The sequence below is a fragment of the Chaetodon trifascialis genome, chromosome 5, assembly GCF_039877785.1.
Source record: "Chaetodon trifascialis isolate fChaTrf1 chromosome 5, fChaTrf1.hap1, whole genome shotgun sequence".
Taxonomy (NCBI): Eukaryota; Metazoa; Chordata; class Actinopteri; order Chaetodontiformes; family Chaetodontidae; genus Chaetodon; species Chaetodon trifascialis.
Window position 1 is genome coordinate 9,109,253 of NC_092060.1, and position 27,513 is coordinate 9,136,765.

At 41.0% G+C, this 27,513-nt stretch overlaps 1 protein-coding gene across 1 annotated transcript; it reads left to right on the plus strand.

The window, feature by feature from the left end:
* Nucleotides 1-4,553: 4,553 nt before the first annotated feature.
* Nucleotides 4,554-26,283, plus strand: LOC139331422 (matrix-remodeling-associated protein 5). The gene is made up of 16 exons (XM_070962887.1): nt 4,554-4,640; nt 5,152-5,285; nt 10,700-10,829; nt 11,735-11,973; nt 12,355-12,506; nt 13,727-16,858; nt 17,144-17,406; nt 19,113-19,371; nt 19,492-19,692; nt 19,969-20,484; nt 20,632-20,803; nt 21,904-22,170; nt 22,306-22,432; nt 22,797-22,877; nt 23,638-24,784; nt 25,730-26,283. The coding sequence occupies exons 1-16, from the start codon at nt 4,554-4,556 to the stop codon at nt 26,281-26,283; spliced, it is 7,461 nt and encodes a 2,486-aa protein (XP_070818988.1).
* Nucleotides 26,284-27,513: the final 1,230 nt, after the last annotated feature.

Consider the following 27,513-nt stretch of genomic DNA (forward strand, 5'->3'; position numbering starts at 1 on the left):
TATGTGATATGCTAAAGTGTTAAATAATGATCCAGTTAAATACTGGGAGGGTTTCTATGTTCTTCAAAGTAGAGTAAGTTACTACAGCCTTTTCTGTTTCTGCCCATCCTTTATTCATTAAATTATTCCTTTGCTTCCTGTCCTTTCTCTTCATAATGGCATGACTTTGACTCCTTGCACAGTTCATTCCTTCATTCGTTCGTTCATTGATCATGAAGAAGCCCATATAGGAGGAAACAAAGGAGTGACAGATGAATTTTGGCAGGACTTTGAGAAAACCCCTGTGTGCCGGTGAACATTTGATTGTAATAAGGCAGGTCGGGCAGTGCAGTGCCCTGGCTCTTTTGGTGAAGTACAGCACTTAATCTCTGTCAGGTGAGCGTCTGGGAGGGGCACTAAGTGATTTAAATGTACAGGGAAAACATTTTCTCATCTTCTCATCTGTTTTCTCTTTCTTCTCTTTCTACTCTGCTGCCCTTTCCTCCTCGACCAGACTTCCCTTCCTTTCCTTTCCTCTCTCTCCATGCACCACCTTGACTCGTCTGTTTTTACGTTCTCCTCACATTCCCCTTCCTGTCCCTCTATCTGTCTCCAAAGTACTAACACAAGAGATCTGGTAAAGCTATTAGAAGAGGACAGGAGCAGAGAATTAGCTGGTTGACAGCGTTTACCTGTGATCATCATAACCGCGACACTAGAAACTGACTGAATTGACATCTTTATTGCTCTGTAAAGTCAGGGTAGAAGCTGTTGCAACAACAGGTTTTAGTCTTACCTGAGCTGTATTAAAAGTGAGGGTTACTGAGCAGCTGCGTGTAAAACCTGATAAAATGCATCCAGTATCCTTTCAACATGCCATTTAGATTATAGAACAAATGACCACTTTTGCACAAACGATATGGGACTTTTATTGATGGCCATAGGTGTAGTGTGTCCCATTACAAGTTTCAGATACTGGCTTCTTAAAAATGTCAAGCACAAATGTTTATGATCTTGGCCAAAAGGTGGCAAAGTCATTAGAGACCTGAGGGCACAGGTTCAAGCTCTGGTGACGCATAATATCCCTCCTGCATCCTTGACCACAGCAATGACTCTTGAACATCTCCAGAGCTTCTGATCTGCAGTTGACCCTGACTCCTGACCTCACTGTGGAGGGCACAAAAGGCCAAATAATCATAATATGAAAATCTAATCTACGGTGATCTGTTATTTAAATTAACAGTGATTCAAATTGCTACACTTTGTGACAAAGTTGGCTACTTGACAACATTTTGCAAATAGTGGAGCCAGATATTTTTCTTAGGTGTTGGTGGAGACCAAAACCAGAGCTAAAAGAAGAGTATGTCTGTTGTTGCTACAGCTTGTTTACACTGCTGTGGTCATTTCAGTTAATGTGGGTTTATGAACCAATGGCTACCTTTTCAGATATCTCAACTGCATGTTACAGTCAGCTGCTAATGAACATCATGAGATATGGCTGAAAGTTTCAGGTAAAACTAACAAGTGGACCTTGAGAAAAGATGACTTTTTCAACTTCTAGCCATGACAGCCACATAGCTTTGCGAATGTAGAATCATAATATCTCAACTGTTGGATACATTTATATCTCCCTAAGGATGAATTGTTTTTGCTTTGATGAGCCCCTTTATTTTTATTAAGTGCCATTAACAGTCCAAACTTTAAATTTGTCTTATTCTTTGTTTCATGACCATATACCTGTACAACTAATGATATTCCTATCTCACTTTTACTGTTTCTTTGTACTTGCCAAACATTAGCATGTTCATTAGCATTTAGCTCAAGCTGTGCCTATGTAGCCCACAGCCTCACAGGCTGCTGTTAGCAGTGGATTTTTAGTGTTGTTGTAATGTCAGCCCAGAAAATGAAACATACAGTAAGCTGTGCAGAATTCCCATTTGCTCTGACATTCATTACAGTGGTGAAGGTGTCACATTGCAAAGCCAACATTTCCTTGGTTTCCACCTTGTAGACACTGGAACTAAAGAAACGTGATTTTCAGCATTGAGAATGTTGTGTTTGTTATTCTTGTCACCAGCTGACACTTTCAGAATGGAAACAACTCATTTAACCTGAACTGTCACCACTGAAATCAATGGTGAGCCTGTCTGACCTCTATATAGGTTAATGTGTTTGTCAGATCAGGAAGTCTAAACTTGTGTGTGTGTGTGTGTGTGTGTGTGTGTGTGTGTGTGTGTGTGTGTGTGTGTGTGTGTGAGAGAGAGAGAGAGAGAGAGAAAGAGAGAGAGAGAGAGAGGGAAAGAGAGAGAGCGAGAGCATGATTATCAATAAGACATTACGAGCCAGGTCAATTTCTAGGGCAATTTTCTCCTGTCTTCCTGTCACAAATGTCTCTCTCTCTCTATCACACACACACACACACACACACACACACACACACACACACACACACACACACACACACACACACACACACACATACAGCTGTTAGGTGAATTAGCCTCCCTGAGAGGAGCAAACACAGAGATAGAAGTGGAAACCAGAAACCCCAAACTGGCCTCTAATGACTTCAAATATGTACATGTGTGTGCTGTTTGGTTCTACCTGTGAACGCTTGTCTTTCTCTTCCTCCACCCATTCCTTTCTCCCCTCTGAGTTTATTAACCACCAGACCGGTGTGTGCCTGTGTGTAGGAGTGTATGTTTCAGTAAGAGTGGTTGTATTTAATTGGTATGTAATGCCCTCAAAGCAGTATGTTAACATTTAAACCAACATACCGAGTGCCAAACCACCTGGCACTCTAGCAAACCACAAGCGCCACTGTTACACTATTGCATTGTGTTGTATTGGATTGGATTCTGTATTATTTAAAAAAAAAATAACTGTGATTCTGAGTCTGTAATACCTAATGCCAACAGATGATATGTCTATTGTGTGTCTTCAAATAAACACATATTCCTAGTTTTGCACATGATTAAGGTGGATAAAAGAGGATTTGCACTCTGCTGAGTTCCCCAAGGGAAGGTGTAGTGAGGACAGGCAGGATTTAAATGAGTGTTCAAACCTCGCTGACATGTTTTGTCAACCTTGAGGGCGAATAGTTTGGTGATAGGAGTGCTGCTACAGTTGTCAGCTTACTCACTCAAGGAGATTTCTCTCACTTTCTCTCTCAGTATTGCTAATGCTATCATGAGAATTTTCATTCACTCTTTCTTTCTTCTTTCTTCTGCCTGTCTGTCCGTCCTTCTTTCTTTCTTTCTTTCTTTCTTTGCTCTTCTAATACGTGTGTGTGTGCCTGCTTCGGCTTGGGTAAATGATCGTTAATGTGATGCATTTTGCAAGTCATTATATTAATTTTCTCTTTCATCATGTCTAGCTGAAGCTAAAAACTGTGATCTTACTTATTGCGCTTTCAAAAACTCACCACGTGTCAAAAGATGAAAAATCAGCTGAATATGCATGGATGCATACGTGTCCATCTGTGCATAGAGTGTGTCCATGCATTATGAGCTACGTGTACACTATAAGGACCGTGGGCTTGTGAATGTAGCTTAGTTTGAGAAAAATAAGGTTAGTAACCTATCTAAAGATGTTTCATTGCTAAATTGTAACAGAGGAAAACAAATATCACCCAAAATGAAAACAATCAACTATAACATTTCATTGATGCCTTCAATTTATTTGTCTTCAACTTTGGCTGCGATAACGACTCAACCTTGTTATGTGGGGTGTGCTCTGTCAGGTGAGCTACCAGGGCTCCAAACTCTATGGTGACTTTCAGCCTCTTTTTCCTCTCATTGTTTTGATGTTACATCCTGCAGCTTTACTGTTTTGGTTTAGTCTCATCTCTTGCAACATTAGCAGCGAGCTGACGAGCACAGCAGAGCATTTAACAGCTACGAAGTGAGACAATTTGTCAACTTTTCAGAGTCCAAAAAACATGTATCTGTTGGATGGTTAAAAAAAGTTTGCAATATCAACTTTATTAGGTGATGCTGTGTATGTTTTCTGTTTACAACTTATTTCAGCTGCCCCCAAGTGGCCAAAAAACTATGAATGGAGGTGCGATATAAATTTTTTTCCAGTTAACAATAATGCACACTGTCCTGAATGAAGCCTGAATGAAGGGATAGAGACAATTTCAAGGAATTGTTTCCAGTAGATGAATGTGGACAACAACCAAAGTAAAAGAGTATAATTCTTCATATTGCCCATCCATCCATTCTACAAACTGCTGTTTAGGTTCACAAGGGGCTGGAGTCCATCTCGTAATGCAATGAGGAAAAGCTATAGTAGAGTTCACCTTGCACAGGTCATCGTTGGGTTGCTTCCTTTATCATCATCATCATCATCATCATCATCATCTACTGTGCAAATGCATCAATAGCAATATCACTACACTGAGTCACCACTTCATCAGGTACACTTGGAATATACAATCCACTTCTTACAGCCCTGTGGTAAATATCATTTATGTTCTGTTTGTAATGCTTTTTGTTGACTGTGCATCTAAATCACTTCATCCCTTCCTGCAGGTGGATTAATGACGTGAGCAGTCAGACAGCCATCCAGTCATGGCGCTGTGGTGGTGTGCCAACATCTTCTGCAGGCTGGCTGCAGTGTGGTTTCCCCTGCTCTTCTCATCACTGCTATGGCAAACGGTAAATCTTCCTCACAGAAGCTCTCTTATGGGAGTCCAGTGGTTGCTTGACTGATAAAAGTCACTTGGTGATACTCAATCTCCAAAAAAAGAGCCATGCAAATGCAAATGACAAAGTCCTGAATTTAAGAAAAATATTGGCTCTCAGATGAATAAAATATTTTTAAAAAGGTGCTTGATAGCATTAGGCACAGGAGTGCACGATGTTAATACACCTGGTCTATTTTATATAAGCCTTAAGTCTATTTACTCCACTTAGAATTGATTTCTTTCCAAACTGTCAGTGCCTACACAGGCCTGAACTCATCTGTTTGCTTCTCTGTCTCTTATCTCATCTTTTCTGAATTTGCCTCTCCTCACTGCTTTCTCATACCTGCTATATCACACCATCCCTTGTTTATTATATCTGTGCCCCCTCTCCTAACCTTCTCCATCTGATTGCTTTCCATTTGTACCCTTTCCTCTCCTCCCTCTGGCCCTTTCTTCCTACACACCTTCTCTCTTTTCTGTAGATCCCCACACATGCCATCCAGTCCTGCCCAAGGAGCTGCAGCTGTCCGGGTGTTAAAGAGGTCCACTGTACGTTCAGACACCTGACCATCATACCAAAAGCCTTTCCTAAAGACACAGAGAGGCTCAACCTTGGGTAAGTTTCAACTCCTATGCATAAACACACAAGCACACAGAAGCAGTGAGACATTGTTATCAATGGCAGCCTGAAGGGAAGAAACCTAAACAGTCGACAGGAAATACTGTGGAATGCGATGTAGGTGATTTGTCAGAGACGTGTTTTCTCTGCGAACAAACGATCATCACCGCCTCTCATGACTCACAAACTAAAATGCTGAGGCAAATGCTTTTTGGTTTGCGAAATCTCGACTACTCTTTAGAGATCACATTTTATGGTTTCGTGGATCCAACAGAGAAATTACTCCTTTGCCTTAGGGGGTGGGATCATAAAAACATATTGCTGCTTGCGATCGGTTTATCATATGTCAAGCTTCCTTAAGAACAAAAGAAGCCAGTTGCAAGCCAAAGACAGCAGTCTCATCAGCGAGATAATCAGCACATAGCCCATGGTGGATTTCATTTGGCAACATCTGCTTTAAACCCAGAAGATAAGGGCTTAGCACCAGCATGTGGTTCTGCACTGACAGCGGAGGAGATAAATCTCCTAATGACTTCCATGTGGGTCTCTGTCTGGTGCATGAAGCTTTCACTGCCCTCCAGCACTGCAGAGAAATAGCCCAGCCACTGTTTTGTATAAAACAAATTGTCTTGGCTAATAATTAGCTGCAAACAATAGATATTTACGTGGCAAGCTACTTGGCAAGCAGCAGCCAGAGCTACACTGTTGTTCGCAGGAGGTGGAAACAACTATCACTGAATTTCAGGTGCATTACATTTGTGCTTCAGGCAGCTGTCCACCTCTTCACTACTGGATATAATGTTATGATGTGATGGAGCATTTCAGTAGGTAAATGCTCACAAAAGTTCCAATGCTGAGGCCGGACTACAGTCCACAGGAGGTAAACTGTCTCTGTGTGTGCTCCTGTGGGAGCAGTAGTGTGGGAACGATCACTGCATTCCAGATATTTTTGGTCTTAAACCAAAACAAAATGAATATACAGCATTTATATAGCCAGCATCACACTAGGGACAAAGTGACTACTTTAGGAAGGCTTTGGCAACCGCAATTGTTATATTAATATAAAATTACCCACTCGGATTTCAACAGCCATAAAGCATTCTGGCCTTTGTTTTATGAATCTGTCTTTAACCATTGTAGCAACATATTGCAGGGTTGGAACACCAAACACACATCCAGCACACATTAACAGACACATGGAAGGTATTATGTCATTGCAGATGCACAACATAACAATAAAAAAGTTCAAAAAGTGGACATTACATGATTTCCACATGGCAGCAACAATATGTGTAACAATATGTGAGATGCTGGTTCAATGTTTCTTTTCTTTTCTTTTCTTTTCTTTTCTTTTCTTTTCTTTTCTTTTCTTTTCTTTTCTTTTCTTTTCTTTTCTTTTGACCACTTGCTGGACAACAGTTGTCCAATCATAGCTTAACATCAGTAACTAGGGACAGCAGGCCAGTCAAAACTTGGATTTCTCTGCATGTTGAAGCAGTGTGCTTGGGGTAGAGGGAAGAGTGTTACTTTGCAAATGAAGCGTATGGAAGATGGTCTCTTTTTTTTAGCCTGTCCAAAACCAGAAACACAAAAATGAAAGTGTAAGGAATGCTGTTTATAGCAGTAAACATCATTATCTGTCTATTTAACTAGCTTACTGTCTACAGTAGTAACATAACCCAGTGTCAGTTCCAAGACAAAGGAACATTTCATCTACATTATTTTATGAACTTAGGTTAAAGAAATGGACATCCATAGTATAATATTTCCTCACTGTGTAGGAGCCAGTCCTGGTTGTTGTTATACCAGAGTGTAGAGAAACATAAGCAGCTCTATCCTGAACTTTTATCTTTCCTTGTGCTAACTAGCTCAATCCTGCAATACAAGAACAATGCTGCTTCTTTGTCTTCTCTGAATATCACATATGTAGTATCAAGTGCATATGTGATATTCATCCATCCATCCATTATCTATACCGCCTATCCCTTTTGGGGTTGCGGGAGGCTGGAGCCTATCCCAGCTACAATGGGCGAGAGGCGGGGTACACCCTGAACCGGTTGCCAGCCGATTGCAGATATGTGATATTCACTTTAATATCATCCAATCAGTACCTCCATCCATCCATTATCTATACCGCCTATCCCTTTCGGGGTCGCGGGGGGCTGGAGCCTATCCCAGCTACAATGGGCGAGAGGCGGGGTACACCCTGAACCGGTCGCCAGCCGATTGCAGGGCCACATACAAGGACAAACAACCATTCACACTCACACTCACACCTACGGACAATTTAGAGTCATCAATTAACCTAATGAGCATGTTTTTGGTCTGTGGGAGGAATCCGGAGTACCCGGAGAGAACCCACGCATGCACGGGAAGAACATGCAAACTTCACACAGAAAGGCCCCGTCTGACCCGGGGATCGAACCGGCAACCTTCTTGCTGTGAGGCACGCGCACTACCTGCTGCGCCACCGTGCAGCCCAATCAGTACCTGTTGTCCATATTTTGATATTTTTTATATTCCTTGTTTATATTGTTTCATATTTAATGTCTTTTTTTCCTGATGCCCTATATTCCTGCTATCCACTTTGCTGCTGTAATACCTGAAATTTCTCCACTGTGGGACTAATAAAGGTATATCTTATCTTATCTTATCTTATCTTATCTTATCTTATCTTATCTTATCTTATCTTAATAGGCCTACACTATTGTTGTTTTAAAAAACATCAGCCAGAAATAAAAAGCCAGTCAAGATAGCATTTTAAACCAACTTATGGAGTTACAGTTAACTACACTCAGCTGCCAGTGACAGTCGTTATTTCAGTTTGCAAACACCAGTTAGAAATGAGAAAGCTGCATTATTCTGTCTCTGTCTGAAATGAAGGATCCATTGTTTCAAAAATAACGAAGCATTTCAAAATCTGTCAATGTCTGTAAATCTGCCACCTTCATCACTGGGAACAGCATATGTTAGAACAGACAGATTGACAGGCGTAGCAACAGCAACTAAGGGCTGGTGAAGCTTAGCAAATCAATTGCAAAACTGAACACGCTTCTGTCAGTTCACTACATACGCTAATTTAATTTCACTGCAGAGGGCTGTTTGATGTTGCACTTGTATACACTCTTTTCTTATTCACTATTGATTCCTGATGGTTGTTTCTTTGTGTCGGGTAGAAGGCGCTGTCTGTTCTGATGGGGATAAAGGGAATGTCTCAAAGACACTTTGTCAGAGCAGACATTTGGAGGGGGACCAAACCTTTAGGGAGCGACAGACTCTAACATCCTAAACACTGGACCACCCTGTAAACTGGGGTGCAGAACAAGAGGATTTCCTATCTAATGTAAAACTGTTGGTATATGTTCACACCAGGCGTGTTTGTAATGCTTTATTTACACTGTGGAGTCTTTTCTCCTTTAGTCTGGGCTTACAGCAGTGCTGCATGAATTCAAACAGAAACTGCTCTAATAAATGCAGGTGTCCAGCCTCTTTCAGACAACCTGCCAATTGTTCAGTAGGCATGGAGGATGCTATGGACCACCTAGAGGGAACAACTCCGACACACAAGGATTTATGGTTGTTAGGAGATGGGTGTTGGTATCTAATAGGCTGCAGTTTGTCATGCTTACAGAGCCTGGCATAGTGACAATAGGGCTTAGCGTTGAGCTATTTCTCTTTGTGGTCTATCATGACAAAGTAATTATGAGTTATGGAAAACAGCACATACAAGTCTGCTGTGATTGAAGCTGAAATCAAATCAACTTTCTCCAGGGATCTCTAATCACAAGGGATGAGAAGTTATCAAAACTGTTGCAAATGGAGTGCATGTAATATTTGGTTGCAAGGTCTAGTTTACTTATTGTTATTGTGCACTGCTCAACCTGAAATGCTGAATAATTTACATACAAAAGTGAAAAAAAAAAAAAAAACTGGACCAAGAACAATACAGCGAAGGTAGTGTTGTGCGCTTAAAGCCGCAGTATGCTTCAATAAGTGCTGGGCATGCCTGTCTAACTACAGCTGATAATTCAGAATTATTGATTAATAATTTAGTCATAATTCATAATTTGCATGTGAATCCTTGAGATGTAGGCAAAAACAGTCCAAATGAATATTTGTGCCAGATTTGAAGAAATTCCCCTTCACAATATGGATGACCCTGCAGTCACGGCTAATGCCAGCTCAGGGGCATACAAACACCAATGTGTTTGTATGTAAAGTGAATTTCCCTTGGGGATAAATAAAGTATCTATCTATCTATCTATCTATCTATCTATCTATCTATCTATCTATCTATCTATCTATCTATCTATCTATCTATCTATCTATCTATCTATCTATCATGTTGCCAGTGCTTAGAACTCCTGTATACTGAAGAAATGCAGCAGCTTTAGTTATGGTATAAGCACAAAGCAGTCAAATTTCAGTTGCCTATGGGAAACCCTACACTTTTAATATGTGCATCACGGTAAAGAGAGACACTCTGGATGAACGTGACCACTAGATAATATATTGTGAGCTGGCTGTTTTATTGATGGCAGAGGAAAAATGCATCTCCCACATGTGTTCAATTGGGTAGGGATAACCACATAGCTGCACTGGAATGTTACATGTTTTATAGTTTACAGGAACTCACTACAGGATATTAGACTCTGTTAGACAATACTGTGCTTATTCCTGGCATTGGAAGGCCTGACTAAGTCTCAAACACTGAAATCTGTCAAATGCTGGCGGCTGCTGCCAATACGTAACGTGCTCTGCTGTGTTCCTTTCATGAGTAATGTGTTTGGCTCTGGCATTTACTGTTCTATACTGTACTTGGCAATTGGTTTGACTCTTTCACAGATGTCTGTCGCAGTGTGTTCAAATCTGAATACGCCAAGAGACGTTTTTCAGTAGTTCTTTGTATTTTGATTGTTGATATAATTATGTACTGAGGGGCTTATGCACAAAGACCCCTGCTGCTTTAAAGTGTTATGTCAATGTTGTTTACAACGGGACAAAACTAATGTAAAAAGCTCCTGCCTATAGATATGCTGAGCCAGTGCCTGCTGTGCATTGGTGCAATTTAAGAAGGTTGTGAAAAAAATGCAGCACAGTAATTGTTGGCCCGTGTGTGTGTGTGTGTATGTTTGTTTCCTCTGCCTTTCACAGGACAATGCTTAAAGAATGAGTTCATAATTATAGGTCAAAGGTTGGCGGAGGTCTTTCTGTCATCCCTCTTTCCTTCTTTCCATTCAGTCTTTCCAGCGCTCTTCGTCCCCTTCATTTGAAAAGTCACATTGCCCAGACACACATGCAAGCACTGACTGCTAACTAATTATAGTTTCTATTCCCTCTGACCCCCCAGATGACCCTCTGTCACTCTTTCATCCCAGTGACTGGCCCTGTTTATTTTCTCTCTCAAACAGTTACAACAGCCTGACAGAGGTGGAGGGGTCAGAATTCAGGTCACTACGGCAACTGGAAATGCTCATGTTGCATGGCAACGACATTAGCACACTCCACCCGGGGGCCTTTTACAGCCTGAGATCACTCCAGGTAGAGTTTGTGCGTGCGTGCGTGCGTGCGTGCGTGCGTGCGTGCGCGCGTGTGTGTGTGTGTGTGTTGGGGTGGGGTGGGGGGTGGGGGGGTGATCTTGGGATCTTATAGTAAAAAGTGTATATATAATGTATAATACTAATACTCAACTACTCATATCCTCAAAATCAGACAGGCTTCTCATCCCTAATTCTTAATTATATGGTCCATCATTGTTGTCTATTCTGTTCAGGACCAACAGCAAATCCAAGTTAAGAGAAAGTAGTTTAATACTTATGGTTGCCGATGTTGTTTCATATTCTCCTGTGTGTTTGCATTTATCACCTTCTCCATATCTGGCTCTAAATCATAGCTCAAAGTAAAAATAAACATGACTGGGAAAAACTAAATTTTAAACTAAATTTTGTTCACAAGTTCACTCAATAGCACATGTCCCAAAATTTCAAGTACTGAAGATGGGATGCTCTTTTCTGCTGCAGCCTTAATTTGTGATGTTGACTCATAAAGGTTAAGAATAAAAATTTCACATAGTGCATTAAAAAAAAAGTAATTACAATCACTTGCTTGGTAACACATTATAAAACTAAATTCAGGCTGAATCAACCAGTGATTATTCATGCTGTCAAACCCACTGACAAAGAGCTGCCTTCTCTCCTGCTCTGCACATCTATAGCCACTATTAACCACTTTAAAAGCATCTAGTCAGGAGTGTCAGGAGTTATTAGACTAAAGCAGAGCTGTAACATGCCTGTAACATATCTGGTAACTCTTTAGTCATAGGAACTTCAAAGGGCAATTGCATATTAGGGCTTTGTTTCTGAGTTTGAGTCCTTCTGGTTTAAAAATATCTTATTACAGTTAAAATGTTTAATTAAAGGCAATGTAACACTGATTCTTTTTTGCAGATCTTGAAATTGAGTTACAACAAACTAACATCGGTGAGCGCGGGTCTGTTTGAAGGCCTAGTTGGTTTGATCCGTCTTCATCTGGACCACAACCTCATCGACTTTATAGAGCCATACTCCTTCTCAGGCCTGACCTCTCTAAAACTCCTGCAGCTGGAGGGGAACCTCCTCAAAGAGATCCACCCTCATACCTTCATAACAGTGTCGCTACTGGGAAGCTTTTGGACCTCTGGACTCAAGTAAGAAATTAAAAGACAGTGAATATTTCTCTTAATTTTTTATTGTAGGTCAGGTTATAGTAATTGTACTTTTGAAGCATATACTTGTATTTGTGTATTAATAGGTAAATATATAGCTTCTTGGCAAGAATGCAAAGGGTTGATTTGAAACAATAATACTTGCTTTAGAGGAGGTGCTCTTGCTGACAGCAATGTCATCAAAATCAAATCAATGGAGTTTTCATGTTTTTAAAGAGAGTTTCATCCAGTTAAGACACATAGATACCCCCCAAAAGGCTCAGAGTTGCTATACCTGTACTTCATACCTCTGCACAATGCATTGAGGGATAGTCACCCTACAAACCAATAAGTGAAGGACACATTACACTGTTTTTGTCTCAGACACTTACACCTGTCAGACAATCTGTTGGAGCAGCTCCCTGCTGCTGCATTGAAGACGGCTTCCAGGCTGGAGGTTCTCTCTCTACACGGCAATCCCTGGACCTGTGACTGTCAACTAAACTGGCTGGTAGAATGGAGCTCCACACATGAAGGTAAGGGAAATTTGACACCATTCCTTAGTACTTCACTCCTGTGGTGCCAAAAGGTATTTAAACTGGACGACATACAAGTAAACAACTATATAAAGGTTTGTGGGAAGACTATGTAAAAGTTACAGCTGCATTCATTGATTTTTGGGACTCGTGGGGCAAGAAGAATGAGCTGAAAATATTGACGTATTATCAGCTTATGAAGTTTGCATGGTAAACATATCAGTAAATTATTGATTATTAATATGCTCAGCAGCAGGCACAAAGCAACATTAGCGTTCATTTGGAACGCTTTGTCAAATAGTTTAATATTCATTCTCCACCAACTCCTGATTAAAATATCTGGGTCTTAAGATGTTAAACGGCCAACTATTTTCACTAGGTAATTGCTCTTTTAGTGCATCTCTTGTTTGGTGCTGGGCAAGTAGGTTTATCAAAAGTTTGTCACTGATAAAAGCTGCTTGCTATGACTGGAAACAAAATTTATGAGAGTCAACCAAAAGGGTAAAAGTCTGCTCCCAAAAACCAAAACAGCACTCTGTAGAGTATGGGCAGAAAAGTCAAAAAGTGTATCTCTTGGCTTCAGAGTTTGTGACATTGCATGAAAAATAAGCTAGTGCTGGTAGAAAATATCTGCCATCCAGCTTCTACATGACATATGTAGGACACAGCTACTCTCAGAAAATTGACTGGATTCAATCCTTACGGAGTCTAGAACATTAATTACATTTTTACATTTTCAACATCTTTCTTTCTCATGACACATGTACTTTGTCTCATTTGTGAATGCTTTGTTATGTTTTCACATACACTTCTAACCATACCCATATGCTAGCTTTTTGTATCAACAGAACAGCTGATAAAATAAGGCACTATGACTGGCAGAATTTTATTAACAGATGAATGAACCATTACTGAACTTGAGCTCATGTAAAGATAAAATCTTGAATCAGCATTTTCCCAAATCCCTATAATCCCAGATTCATGTTTAATTTTTGCACCTATTCTCCCTTCCTTTCCTGTCTCCCATCTTCATTCATTCCTTTTTCCTTCTCAGTTTTCCCTTACTCTATCTTTATCTACATCTCCCTCAATGCCCCCTTTCTCTTACCCTTGCTGCTCCTCCAGCTTCCCTTCCAGTTATTCAGATTGCTTCAACTGTTCATTGTCCTCTTCCTCTTTTTAAGTCTCCCTCTCTTCTTATCTCCCTCTTTTTCTCCAAGGCATAGTAAAGTGCAAGAAGGAACGCGGTATCAGTGAAACTTGCCCCCAGTGCTCCTCTCCTCAATCACTAAATGGGACCCTTTTGCTTGGACTGACTCCAGACAAGCTCACCTGTGAACGGCCAATGCTTCGCTCCCCCCTCAAACAGTGGGACAATCCTGTGTGGGCTGAGTCTGAAGCAGAGCCTGACCTCCCATACACCCGTGACTTTGAAAAACCCTTAGGTCATCTCACGTTCGTTCTCTCTGACAGCCATGGAAACAGTGCTCATGTGGCATGTGATGTGCGCCACCCTGGAGACAGTTCACCCATGACTTGGACAGTGAATCCACTTTCACCTGGGGAGTTGTCTGTCAATGTATCTCTGGTAACTGTTCTTGAGTGTGAGATTGATCGAGAGACACTGCAAAATCTGTGGCAGTTGGTTGCGTATTACTATGAAAGCGCAGCTATCTTAGAAAGAGGTCAGCAAAAAGGGAATGCAAGCAGGATAACCTATCAATATGCCCAAGCCATAAATGAAAATTCACCATATTTCACTGATTTAAAAGGGTATTTGGTAGCAGAACCCTCATGGCTGCTTCAACCCAGAGTCACTTTGAGACTGAACAGACAGCAGACAACAACCAAGAAACTGGTCATGGATTTCACTACTGTAATTACCAAGCATATCAACAGCCACAGAGGACAAGACGATGACAATGACCTCACTACGTCCTGGGCTCTAATTCGCAGAGGGACAGCAGGGCGGGTTCAGACTGCTCTTGATGGTTCAAAGGTTCACCTGGTGTGCAGTGTTGTCACATCAAATCCAGAGGTGAAAGTGGAGTGGATGCTTCCAGATTTATCCATTGTGGAAGATGCAACTGATAAAATTAAAATTACTGAAAAGGGGGAACTTGTCATTTTAAATGCCACACTGTCTGACTCAGGCCTTTATCACTGTATGGTCAGAACCAAAGCTGGTGTGGACCTGATGCCTTTGAGGCTCACCATAAAAGAACGCACACTTGGCCCAACTGCTTTCAATGGTCAGAAAATTGTAGTTGAAAAGGACCGCTCTTTTTCTCTCCAATGTGAGGTAACCTCAGTTCAGCCAAGTCAAACCATGTGGTACCTACCCAAAAACCAAATTCTTCTCCCCACACAACAGACTAAACGAGCACAAGTGATGGAAAATGGGACGTTGGTGGTAACAAGGTTGACACAAGAAGATGCAGGGGAATACAGCTGCTTGACCTCAAATCTGTATGGAGTTGACATGTTGTCACATATCGTGGAAGTCACAGATGACAATGCCTCTGGTAGGTCCAAAGTACAGACAGAGAGAGATCAGCTGATCTCGCCAGTTGGCAGGGAGGAAGGAGAGGGTTCAGGGGGAGATTACCAGGAAATTATACGTCCTTTTGCGACGCAGTTTCCTAAGAAGTTAGAAAAACAGCAAAGGAATCCTAACAGGTTTTCAAAAAGGATAAGAATACAAGATTCAAAGAGAAAACACAATAAATCTGTTAAAGAATTAGATCCTGATCGTTGGGCAGAGATATTGGCTAAAGCTAAGGCCAAACCAAGTGTTGCTCTGCCCACAGAGCAGTCACTGCCAGAGCCCAACACCGTAACTGTCCAAACAAGTACGTCCAAACTTACTACTACAATTGCCAGTATAATTGCTCATTCCCCTAACAATTTACCCCCTACTACTTCCCCTCCTGATATTAAGACTAAGGGCTATTCTACAGATAAGAATTTAGATAATGGAAAAGCTGAAACATCAGGAAGTCTCCCTCAGATTTTAAGACCTCCTCCTCCCATAAGTACAGATCCAACCCCACAGCATGTTGGCGGGATCGTGGAAGAAATAAAAGCTGTTACAGACCCTCCTGCTGTTGGAACTCCTCAGCCAGTTGATCAGCCAGAAAATAAGCCCTCTGGAGAGGGGAAAAGGAACTTCAGTCTTGTTCCTGGTCAGTCAAACAGAAGAAGGTTGCCTTATAGACACAGAAAACCCCCAATGAGAAGAATTCGTCCACATGTACACCCCTTAGACAATTCGCCAAAACAGCGGCAAACAACTGTTTCCTCAACAACAACGACCACCACGCCAACAACAACGGTGACCAGCACCACAACTACTACTACTACCATTGCCACAACTACAACACCTGTTCCAACCACAGTGGAATCCCGTGAAACCATATCTGCTGGGTATCAGATCGAGGATGGTGAAGGCGAATACAGTGAAGAATATGATTACAAGGATAGTGATAGTTTGGATGCCAAGGAGGAATTAAACAGTGAAATTTCTTATGCCACTAATGATCATAGCAGTAGCCTTGCCACATTCTCATCAGCTGAGGAAAAAGATACCCATGAAGGTAGACATAATTTACCCAACCAAAAAACAACTGCCAGTCCAAAGCTAGATAGTAACCTTCATCCAACTGAAAGGACTGTAGAAGTCATTGTCAACATAAACAATTCTGATGGACAAGGGGTCAAGATAAGGGAGCCAACTGAAGAAAAAGGTAGAGAAAATCAAAATTTTGCAGGAGAGAGTGAGAGGGAGGCAGTAACAGCAATGAAAGGACAAGAAAAACACAAAATAGACACAGAAGGCAGTGAGAAAAGCAAAGAAAAATCTAAAAAGGAGTGGGTTACACAGAGCAACAATATGCAGGATAACATCCAATTAATGACACAGAATAGACCAAGACCTAACACCCAACCTTCAGTACAACAAAATACACCAAGCCAAGCAAGAACATCCGCCAAAGTCCTTTCCTCAAACTCAACAAGAGGCAGAACAAGACAAGAAGTCACACAGAAAGAGGATAAAGGGCTAAACAAGCCAAAAGTGCCTTCAAAGATCGACAGTTTCCCGATAATGGAGCCAGTTCACCCATGGCTTCATCAGAACAATCGGGGAGGAGGTCAAACTACTTCTTCCAGGATGTCACACACAAACCAAGACAGAAATACAGGAAGACAAGATGAAGTGAACCCAAACAGGCATTCCCAGGCTCCCAGAGTTCCCCCAACCTCCCGCTGGCCTTCACACCATCATCATCACCATTACTTTCCCCTCTCCCCCTCCTGGCCACATCACAGGTCATTCCCTCATCCAAGGCATGGTAAATAAAGTTGCTATGTAATGATTTCCACATTAAACTCTGTTCTGAAATTAGTTGTATGATTGATTGATGGAATGCATAAGAGATAAAGGACAGAGAACAAGATATATTATATTATATTATATTATATTATATTATATTATATTATATTATATTATATTATATTATATTGACTTGACTAGCAAATATACTAAAAAATATATTATGTTGACTTGATGTCATGATATGTCCTCCTGGTTGGAATGCATGGATGCACAGAGTCGATCAAATGTTCTCCGCTCCTAGGTCCTGGGTCACACCCTCTGCCAACACACCGGCCTTGGCCTTTCCCCCACCCCTGGTCTCAAAACCAGGTTGTCACCAACCGACCAGAGATCACAGCTGAAACAGTGAAGCCAACACCTACAATTTCTGGAACAACAGGAAACACCAGATTCACACTCTCTAAACCCCACATGTCCCATGATCATCAAACTCATCATGTGGATGGCAGGACCCAAACCAGAGATCAACTGTTTCTATCAAGGCTGAGGAACAGATACAGACAGGTATGATGAGTGATGGTTTTGTGGGTATGCCGTACGTGTGCTAATAAATCTTATTGTGTAAAAGGGGGCCCTGGTCTGTGGGGGGTTTAAGGTGTTTAAGGTGTTTTTTTAAAAACAAACAAACAAACAAAACAACTGAAGACACATTACTTAAGGAGAACTCTGGTGGCTACCAAAAATGCAAACAATGTAAAAGGACCTCTGCAGAGCCAGTGTTTGATTTGTCTATTCCAGGCTACTGTAGAAACATGGTGTTGCAACTTGGCAGAATCCGTGGAAGAAGACCTGCTCCCTTTGTAGATATAAAGGACTCATTCTAAGATAATGAGGCAGGTGACTGTACACTAAGGAAAACATAATTATGAATATTATATTCTGTGTCTGTCAAGAGATTCCCATAAATCCTACACACTGTAGCTTTAAGTACACACACAAAATAGAAAAAACATAGGTGTTACTAATAGCATTAATAATGGCTGAACTTAATTTATTTTTACTTATTCAAGAGCCCTTCTCTTTTTCATGCTGGCTCACTGACACACTTAAATGGAACACAGCCATCATGAATGGTATTAGTGAGTACGTGGAAGTGGAATACGACATGAGGAGATCAGAAATGTAACTGGAAGCAAGGTCATGCAGAGCCTTAGAAATAATCAGCAGCATCTTATAGTTGTTGCAGGGTGGGGCGGCTGAGGGGTGGCTGTAGCTCATGAGGTAGAGTGGTCATCTGCCAATCAGGAGGTTGGTGGTTTGATCCCTGCCCTTGGCAGTCCACATGCAGAAGCATACTTGGGCAAGATACTGAACCCAAAAACTGCCCCTGATGCTGCGCCATCAGTGTGTGTATTCATATGTACGTCGCTTTGGATAAAAGCATCTGCCAAATGACTAATTGTAATTGTAATTGTAGTTTGTTCAGAATTTTATATGTAGCCCGTCAGTGCCAGCACACTTGAATATGACCAAAAGAGTTTTGGTTTACAAGTGTTGGTTTAGGAAGAGTGAATGGTCTACTGGTGAAGTCAGTCAGTTCAGCACTCCTTATACCTTTACAAAACAGCATGCTCCACAGCTGCTAGCTGTTGCTGCAAGAGCAGCAGGCTGCCTTTCCCATCAAATAAAATCTGTTTAACTTGCTACATGTGTAATGTTAAAGTTTTCTCAGGAGTTGGTGAAGATCCAAACAGAGCTAAAAAAGCAGAGAGAATTTCGGTCCTACATTTATCAAGTGGCAAAAAATGACCCTATTTGCTGGATGTGGTAGGCAGATATTGTTTTCTGGCATAGTCAGAGCAAATTACAGGGTGTAATATGTAAACATTGTCTGTTTGCTTCTTTTGAAGATCTGCTGGCCATTGGTGGGCAAAAATTGATTAATGCAGTTTTAAAAGATTTAAACAATATACAGTATATGTTCTTCTTCCATAAAAGCACAGACCACAAACATATTCATGTACGCAAAAACTACACACTGCCAACAATGTTCACTCATCCAGTGTTTATTGATTTTTGCAAATGCAGTGGCTCTTCTGTACTGGCAAAAGATGTGTTTGCTGGAAATTATTTTTTATTTCATTTTGGCTTTTATAGCAACACAATTGCTGATGATGGCAATTATGATGAATTAGCTCTTTGAGATTGGTTTAATTCCAAGTAAATTGATCAATACCATCAAATTGATCATTTGGTTTTAAATTTTCCAGGCACAGCTCGATCGCATTGCTCAGCGAGGGAGGATAGTGACACCCAAACCTCACACTAGCTACCACAATCCCAACCCAATTCCACATAGACCCCACACTCCCAAACCACTAGCACCCACTGCTTCTTACACTTACACCCTGCAACCTCTGAAACCTGTGAAACCTTCATCATCATCATTCTCTGGTTTCATCCCAACGCCTCGTCCTTACCACCCCACCACACCTGGAGTTCTGTATGGCAGCCGATGGCCCGTTGGAGGTAGGTGCACTATTGAAAAGATACAGGCTATATGTTTATAATGGAAAATGCAGTATATTTTAATATAAATTAGTCAGTCATAATGAAATTATTTCTTGCTGTTTGAATGTATATTTGTAGCAGGGCGAATTAGCTCTCGGCGGCCCACTGCTGCACCTCCTTTCCCATGGGTGTTTGGAGCTGAAAGTGGTGGTGTGAAACCGCGTATTACCACGGAAACCACAGCTAGCGTGTCAGTGCTGGCGGAGAGTGATGTCTTCCTGCATTGCAAAGCAACAGGGAATCCTGAACCCAGCATTGCCTGGACCAAAGTCTCCACAGGTAGAGTGAAGAGAGATTAAAAATAAAAGAAAGACAGAGAATGGATTAAGGATGAAAGACAAATTACAAATGTAGGAAAATGAGACAGTCCTAGGGAAAATAAACACAGTCTCTGTGTGTCTTTCAGCTCTCATTGTTCCCATGTCAGATCTGCCTGCTGCTGCGTCCATTGTGATGCTATCAACTGGGATGCCAGAGACAGAAATTTTCAAATGGGGCATAATTTAAAACCTTCCCTCCTCTTTGTCTCCTTGTCTTTGCTATTCCCACCATTAGGTGCCACCATCCCAGCCAACAGCAAGCACGGTCCCCGTTTTGAAGTCTTCAAAAATGGAACTTTTGTCATTAAAAACATCCAGCTTCAGGACAGAGGACAGTACCTCTGCACAGCCCAGAACAGGTTTGGATCAGATCGCATGGTCATCACCTTAGCTGTCCAGACTGAGGCACCCAAGATCCAGCCACCTAAATACACAGAGATAGCAGTCTACTTAGGCAAAGGTGTGACTCTTGACTGTTTTGCTTCGGGAAAACCACCTGCCCAGATTTCCTGGATTCTTCCAGATAGGTCATTTGTACGTGAAGTTGGGACTGCTCACACTCACCTTTCTGCAGTGTCTCTGCTTCAAAATGGAACCCTGCAAATTCATTCTCCCAATTTCTCCAGCAAAGGAGACTACAAATGTATTGCAAGCAATGCAGCTGGTGCTGATACAATTACTTATCATCTCCATGTGGCAGCTCTGCCTCCAAGCATCAGTGAAGGAATGGACACTGTGATCATTCAGCCAGGTATAGTACATAAATTTCATTTCATGCAAACAAAATTCTAATAAGTTCCATTTTCCTTATGACATGGCTGGTAGACAATCAAATGTTTGCAATGCCACAATGAGTAATGTAAACTAATAAAATTACATTTAACTTACATTTAACCAGGCAGGAGTGTGTATGTACACTGCTCTGTGAAGGGTGAACCAGAGCCAAGTCTGAAGTGGACACTCCCAACAGGCGTCCATGTTAAGCCATCGCAGTTCCTTGGACGCAGGCTGTTCGTCTTCCCCAATGGGACGCTGTATGTGAAGAATGTTTCGCCAGTTGATGCTGGGAGGTAAAATATTTGTTTTAGTCTCTTTTAATATGATTCATTGTTTATGTCTATACGCTGGTTAAATGTCTGGTTTAATATAAGCAACTACTGTATCATAAGTCATGGTTCTTGTTTTAGTTGGCTTACCTAGCTAAATCAGAATGCGTCATCACTTAAGCTATTCAAATAATCCTCTCAATTTTTTGGTATCCCTCTGAAGCTTGATGTCAGACAAATGAAGGTTAGGTGGTGGGTTTTTATCAAAGCACATATTTTTATAAAGACTATAAATTTGAATGTGCAGTCAATTCAGGTGAATGAACCCTGTTTAAATCAAGACATATTGTGCGTACATAACTAAAGACAGTTTTTCTGAACCCTGAGTAATACCGTATAAGTGGGTGGTGATGTCTTCATGGCAGCATACAGTGCAATGCTATGCAGCTGTCTGATAAAAGTTCAAATGGGCATTGCAAATGTTCTGTGCTAAATAGCTACATATAGCATTGAGTATCAGCAATATAACATTGATTTTTTTGTTTTTTAGCAAAGTTGGTGATATGGCTCTAAGTATGGTAATGTACGGTTCTAGTTCCCCTTTTGTGTAGTTCGATGACTTTCTTGATCCCCAGACTCTTGCTCCCAATAATCACCAACAGGCTGACATTTTTACCTTTGAATGAAAAGTCTCAAAAACTCTTGTCTCTAGTCTCAAAAAAAATTGGCACAAACAATCATGTTGCCCACAGGACTATAATCAAGTGCAATAATCCAGTCAAATTTTCAATTAATCATAATACTCTGGTTTTGACCAAATACCATATGGCATTCCCATCAGCCTTAGAAGCTGCTAGCATGTCTCCCTCACTTGGACAAGGGACCAACAGTAGATTTTCATCTTCTGACTTTGAATGGCATGCAGCAGTAGATGTGTTGTATACTGCTTTTATGGTCAGCTGTGTGTGCCATTTGACAAAGCACAGTATTCATATTCCAAACAATACAAATTTTCAGTTCCACTCAAGGTAATTAAGCTGTTTAAAATGTTCTTCCTGTGACTGGTGATCTGAGCAGCTGTGAGTTTAAAAGAAGTCACCAGGTTGCTGTTGATCCTTCCACAGTTACGAGTGTTTGGCCACTAATGCTGTGGGCATTGCAAAAAGAACCGTTCTGCTGGAGGTGAGGGTAGATTCCCCCTCCTTCCCACGCCAGCCTCCTGCTCCTCTTCCCATCCCCCAAACCCACCGGCATGGTGTACCATCCCGCCAGCACTCTGTCTCCGCTATGTATGGCTCTGCCGTCTACCTTCACTGTCCAGAGTCTACTGGTTCCACAAGAGGGACCTTCTGGCAGCTGCCCTCCAAGACCCTCATGGAACATCAATATAGGTAGCTTACTTTCCTGAATTCACAAATCAGCATAATACTGAATGAATTTTTAATATGTTAAAACATTTTGGTTACCATTAATCTTTACTGACTGCTTTAATCTCAACCTTATTTCTCTCCCTGATCTGCTTGCAGTCCAGAGAGACCAATTAAAGTCTTCCGTAATGGGACTCTGAGGATACTTCAGCTAACAGAGCTGGATGGTGGAAATTATCTGTGTGTCTTTCAGCGGCCCAATGGGGAGGACATGGAGCTCTTCCAGGTATGAACACAATAGAAAATGACTTCTGGCAGGTTCATTTTCTGCCAACTCAGTTCCATTAGTCTATGCTTCATTTCTGGCCGAGAACATTTGTTCATTAAGACTCTGCCTTGTTAATGAGTATCAAAGTCACTGTTGTAAAGACATGGCATATTTGAAGATTTAAAGAAGTGGTCTGCCCTCAAAGTTAAGAATAGGATTTTAATTTTTCCATATATGGGCTGGCAAAAGCTGTAAAAGACTATTCAGTGACCAATGTCTGACTGAAGTCTGTCTCTCTATTTTCCAAGCTTTCGATGCAACTTTTCACATTTAAAGTATTTTATGTATGTGCTCATATTTTTGTATAAATTTGCTTTATCAGGTAGAGGTGTTAATGACTCCTCCCAGAATTGAACATGTGAGGACTCCACAGACCAGGGTCACCTTTGGAGAAAATTTCCAGGTAGCTATGGGGAGTTAGCACCAAGTTTATTTAAAGTAGGATCAGACATATATCACCTATGTTTTGCTAGTTGTTTTTTTTTTTTTTTTTTTTAAGTTTTCTGCATATTATGATTTTACATGCATGCATTTGATTTTGTAAGACACTGCAATCTCATTTCCCAAAAGCATCTTAAAACAACAGGAGTTGATTTCTATTTAAATTTTTTATTCTTATTTTTCTTTACTTGGGAGCAGCAGAACAAGCAAATCATTAACATATTGACAACATCTTAAAAAGTTTATATAGTGGTGAGAGTGAACCAAAACACTAAAGTCATTGGCTGTGTTAACAAAACAATGAGCTCAAAGATGCTGAAATGTTCTCGAGTGGGAAACTGAAGTTGGGTTATATTAATCTAGAGGTTTGGCACTAAGAGGGACTCCTTTCAAATGACACAAAGTCATTAAAATTAATAAACTAATAAATAAACATCCAGCTGCTCAAAGAATTCTTCTGTCAGTTGTTTTAATTCTTCTTAATATTAAGTTTAACTTTCTTACACCCAAAAAATGAGCTTGGATATTTTAAAATCAAATTAAATTTAGAAGCTTTCAGCACTACAGACACTATCATTATAGCAACTTGAAAAACTGTTCCATGTTTAACAATTTAAAAAACATCCTTACCAGTAAGATATTCTTTCAGAAGTGAGCCTAGATTTCTACACTACTTATACTTATTTCTCATCCTCATTCTTCCTCCTTTGTTGACTTTTTAGGTCGACTGTGTTGCAACAGGCCTCCCTGATCCAGAAGTTTCTTGGAGTCTACCTGATGGAACTGTGATCAACAATGCTCTTCAGTCAGATGACAGTGGGCTACGCAACCGCCGCTTTGTTATTTTTGGCAATGGAACTTTGCTTCTCCAGCAAATGGGCAAAAAAGATGAGGGTGACTACACTTGTTATGCCAAGAATAAACTGGGCAAGGATGAAAGAAAAGTGAGCGTCAAAGTGGGACCAAATGCTCCAAAAATTAGATTTAAGTCACAATCACTGGTGACAGTAAAGTTAGGAGAAGCAGCAAAGTTGAGTTGTCAGGCAACAGGTGAACCTTTACCAAAAATCATTTGGATCTCACCAAGAAATGATGTGATACCGATGTCATCAGACAAATTTCAGATCATGGGTGATGGGGTGTTATTGGTGAAAAAAGTAAGACTGGCTGATGAAGGGAAATATGTGTGTGTGGCACGAAATTCTGCTGGTGATGATGTTAAAAACATGAAACTTGAGGCTGAACCCCAGGAACCCTTTATCAATGATATGAAAGGGAAGAGCACCACAAAGCTCTTGGCTGTTTCCTACCAAACAGTGCTCCTGGATTGTAGAGTGGAAGGGAAACCCGAACCAAGAGTCTGGTGGGTTACTTCTTATGGCCACTCCCTTCCAACACCTTACCTAGGTGGTCGCTTCCAAGTGCACCGGAATGGAAGCTTGGAACTGAGAGGGGTGAGGAAAACAGATGAAGGGAGGTACATGTGTCTGGCTAAAAACAATCTGGGTGAAGCCTCACATTTGGTTGAAGTAGAAGTGGCATCATTAGCTGAGAAACCAAGTTTTGCTGTTCCGAATATTGAAATCTTACCAATAAAGCAAGATGGTGGGGCATTAAGCCTGGAGTGCCCCGCTCGTGGCAAACCCAACCCAGAGTTTGCATGGATTCTACCCAACGGGACAATGTTAACACCTGGTGTTAGACTCCAACGCTTCGCACATCATCTGGGTAATGGAACTCTACAGATCTCTCAACCAGTTGCAAGTGATAAGGGAGTGTACCGCTGCCTAGCAAAAAATGTGGCAGGACAAGCCGAGAAACGTTATTCGCTGGAGACAGGAAGAAAGCCACTGATCAGAGGATCAACAGGTATGTTTTTTTTTAATCCCATAAACTTTTTCCATATTCCCCTGGTTTGGTTTCTTTTCACACACAAAAAAATTTCAAATGAACCAAAATGCAGTACTAAAAGTTACGTGAGAAAATTAACTCTACTCAGTCATGAGTGTGAAGGTCCTGAGGAAGGTCTTATCCCCTACAAATATCAATTGAGGCAGGGATACTGGAAGTCAGTCATAGCTGGGGATGCTGAGAGAAGGTCAATCTATATAATGACATCAGGTAAAATGGTGCACATTGTTCATGTTTTTTGTATTCATTTGAATGGCCAGGTTAACAAGGGAGACAAGTGGCATTAGACACCTTAGCACAGAAAAACACAAAAGTCAGGAAGGCAGGGAGCAGGCAGGCAAAACAGATCAAAAAAAGAAGTAAGGATATCTTCAGAGCCTGGTCATTACCACACAGATGAACTGAGGATACTGGGTGAGGCACTGGTGCTCTAATACTGAGGCAGCAGGTGAGTCTTGATTGCTTGATCAACAGCGGTGCTCTGGAGGAGAGGAGGACCCAATCTTTCAGCCACGTCCTGTAGTCAAACACGACTGACAGGAGACAGGAGGAAGGGGAAACACAAAGACACAATTGGGAAAAAGGAGGGGAAGCTTCAGATTTCCACATTTGTAATTTGTTCAGACTGAGGTCCCATCACATTCCCACCACAAACAAATCGCTCCAGGGCCTTGGTGCAGGGATCTCGGATTGCACCTAGGGATGATTTCAGTGTTATGATCTATCCAATATAATCATACCAAATGGAAAAGCAAACCAGAGTCTAATTAACTGTACTAAATGACGCAGGTTTGAAAATGCCCAGAAAGCACATATGAAGAGCCAACCTGGCCATATTACCTCATTGTAATTTTTGTTGTATCAGTCATTTTTACATAAAATGCTATTATTTTACTTTTCCAGGTGGGATGAAGATCACTTATGGCCTCAATCTCAACTTGCCGTGCAGTGTGGATGGCTGGCCACAGCCATCAATCACATGGACCCTACCTAATGGTCTTGTCTTGGACAAACCTCAAACCATTAGCCGGGTATCTTTTCTTGCCAATGGGACCCTCCAACTCAGACATGTCGCCACCTTTGACAAAGGAACATACACTTGTAAAGCCTCCAACTCTTTTGGCTCATCAACACTATCCTACCCAGTCACAGTGATGGTTTTCCGACCTCGCATCACCAGTACACTGTCCTCAATTACAAGAGTCAGCCGGGGATCACCAGTGACGTTAAATTGTGTAGCAACTGGTATCCCCAAGCCGGATATTTCATGGACATTGCCTGGACGCACAACGCTGGTTCCACATAACCGGTTCACAGTGCAGGGAGGGATTCACATGACAGAGGATGGCAGTCTGTTCATACAGAACCCCGTACTCATGAACTCTGGCATTTACAAATGCAATGCTAAAAATGCACTCGGAACAGACTTTAAATCTACTTACCTACAAGTGGTCTGAGTGACAAGTTATAGTTATTATATTGGGAAAAACTCACAGCAGAGTTGAGACTGGATGAGGATTTTTCTTTCAGAATTTGACTGTACTGCATAACAGAGAAACTCCTCAGAGAGAATTAGAACTGCCTGACCGTTGGCTTGAGACACCTTTCAAAGCAGCTTCCACTGAACTATGAAGTTTTCAAATGTGGACTTCCCCGTTATTGTCCACCTTTGACTGCAGCATTTTGTTTTTATGGTGCAAATGTCACATTTTGAGCAAAAAAATGCATTTTTCACTTCTCAAAGCTTTGCTTTTCTGGCCTTACCTTGCCTTGTAATTTCACCTTCAACTTTCACAACATTTGTAAAATTTTACCCCGCAGTACAATTTCTTTTTTACATGACACTGTTCTGCAACTGAAATAACTTAAGACTCCTCTCCCTTGTGATGGATCTGTCTAAATCTAATGTTTACCCCTTATATGATCATTATTATTGTCTATGTGTTGTTAGAAATACAATTTACAGTGTTTTCAGCTGTACATGGTAAATATTGAATTGCTCACATCACAAAATAGACACTTCATCAAACACCATAAATTTTCAGCCAGAAGCAGTAATGAGTAGTGGAGTGTCCTTGTTACACATGAGTATATCATCAGCTATTCTACTGGTGCATTAATAAAGTGCCATATTCTATGAACTTGCTGAACAGTGGCTCTTTTCTGTGAATACAAATACAGACTCATGCTGCTCTACAAAGTGTATCAGCAATTAATGAGTGCATCAATCATTTAATCATGTTAATAATGGTGGGCAAGTACTGGCCCATAGCTGTGATGTGAGCTTACAGTAGCTATTAACAGTAGAGGGATACTAATACACATCAAAGGTGCACATAACAAAAAAAAAAAAAAAATGTGAGTGTGTTTAAGTAAAAAATAAAACATAAAGGTATGTCTTGTTTTTGGTCAGTTCCCTCATATTTGCTACGTTAACACAACAAGAATAAATAAATAAATAAATAAATGCAGCTTTGAAGCTCGGTGGAGGTGTTGAGGTCAGGTCACACCAGAAAATATTAACCTGTCCTGGCAAAATCAATTAATTCCAATAAAATAAAATGTGATGAGTAGATTGTTCAGTGTAAGAGTTTGTTAGCTCTGAAAACCTTTTATTGGACAACAGTAAACAAAAGAGAAAATGGAGAGAATCTTGGAGCACTATTGTGACTAACTTGGCTGGCTAG

What these genes read in the sequence shown, in the direction of transcription:
- LOC139331422 (XM_070962887.1), top strand. Translation starts at nt 4,554, where the DNA reads ATGGCGCTGTGGTGGTGTGCCAACATCTTCTGCAGGCTGGCTGCAGTG. An exon ending in CTGGACCAAAGTCTCCACAG is followed by an intron (nt 19,693 to 19,968) that starts GTAGAGTGAAGA and finishes TCCCACCATTAG; the next exon opens with GTGCCACCATCCCAGCCAAC. An exon ending in CACTGTGATCATTCAGCCAG is followed by an intron (nt 20,485 to 20,631) that starts GTATAGTACATA and finishes ACATTTAACCAG; the next exon opens with GCAGGAGTGTGTATGTACAC.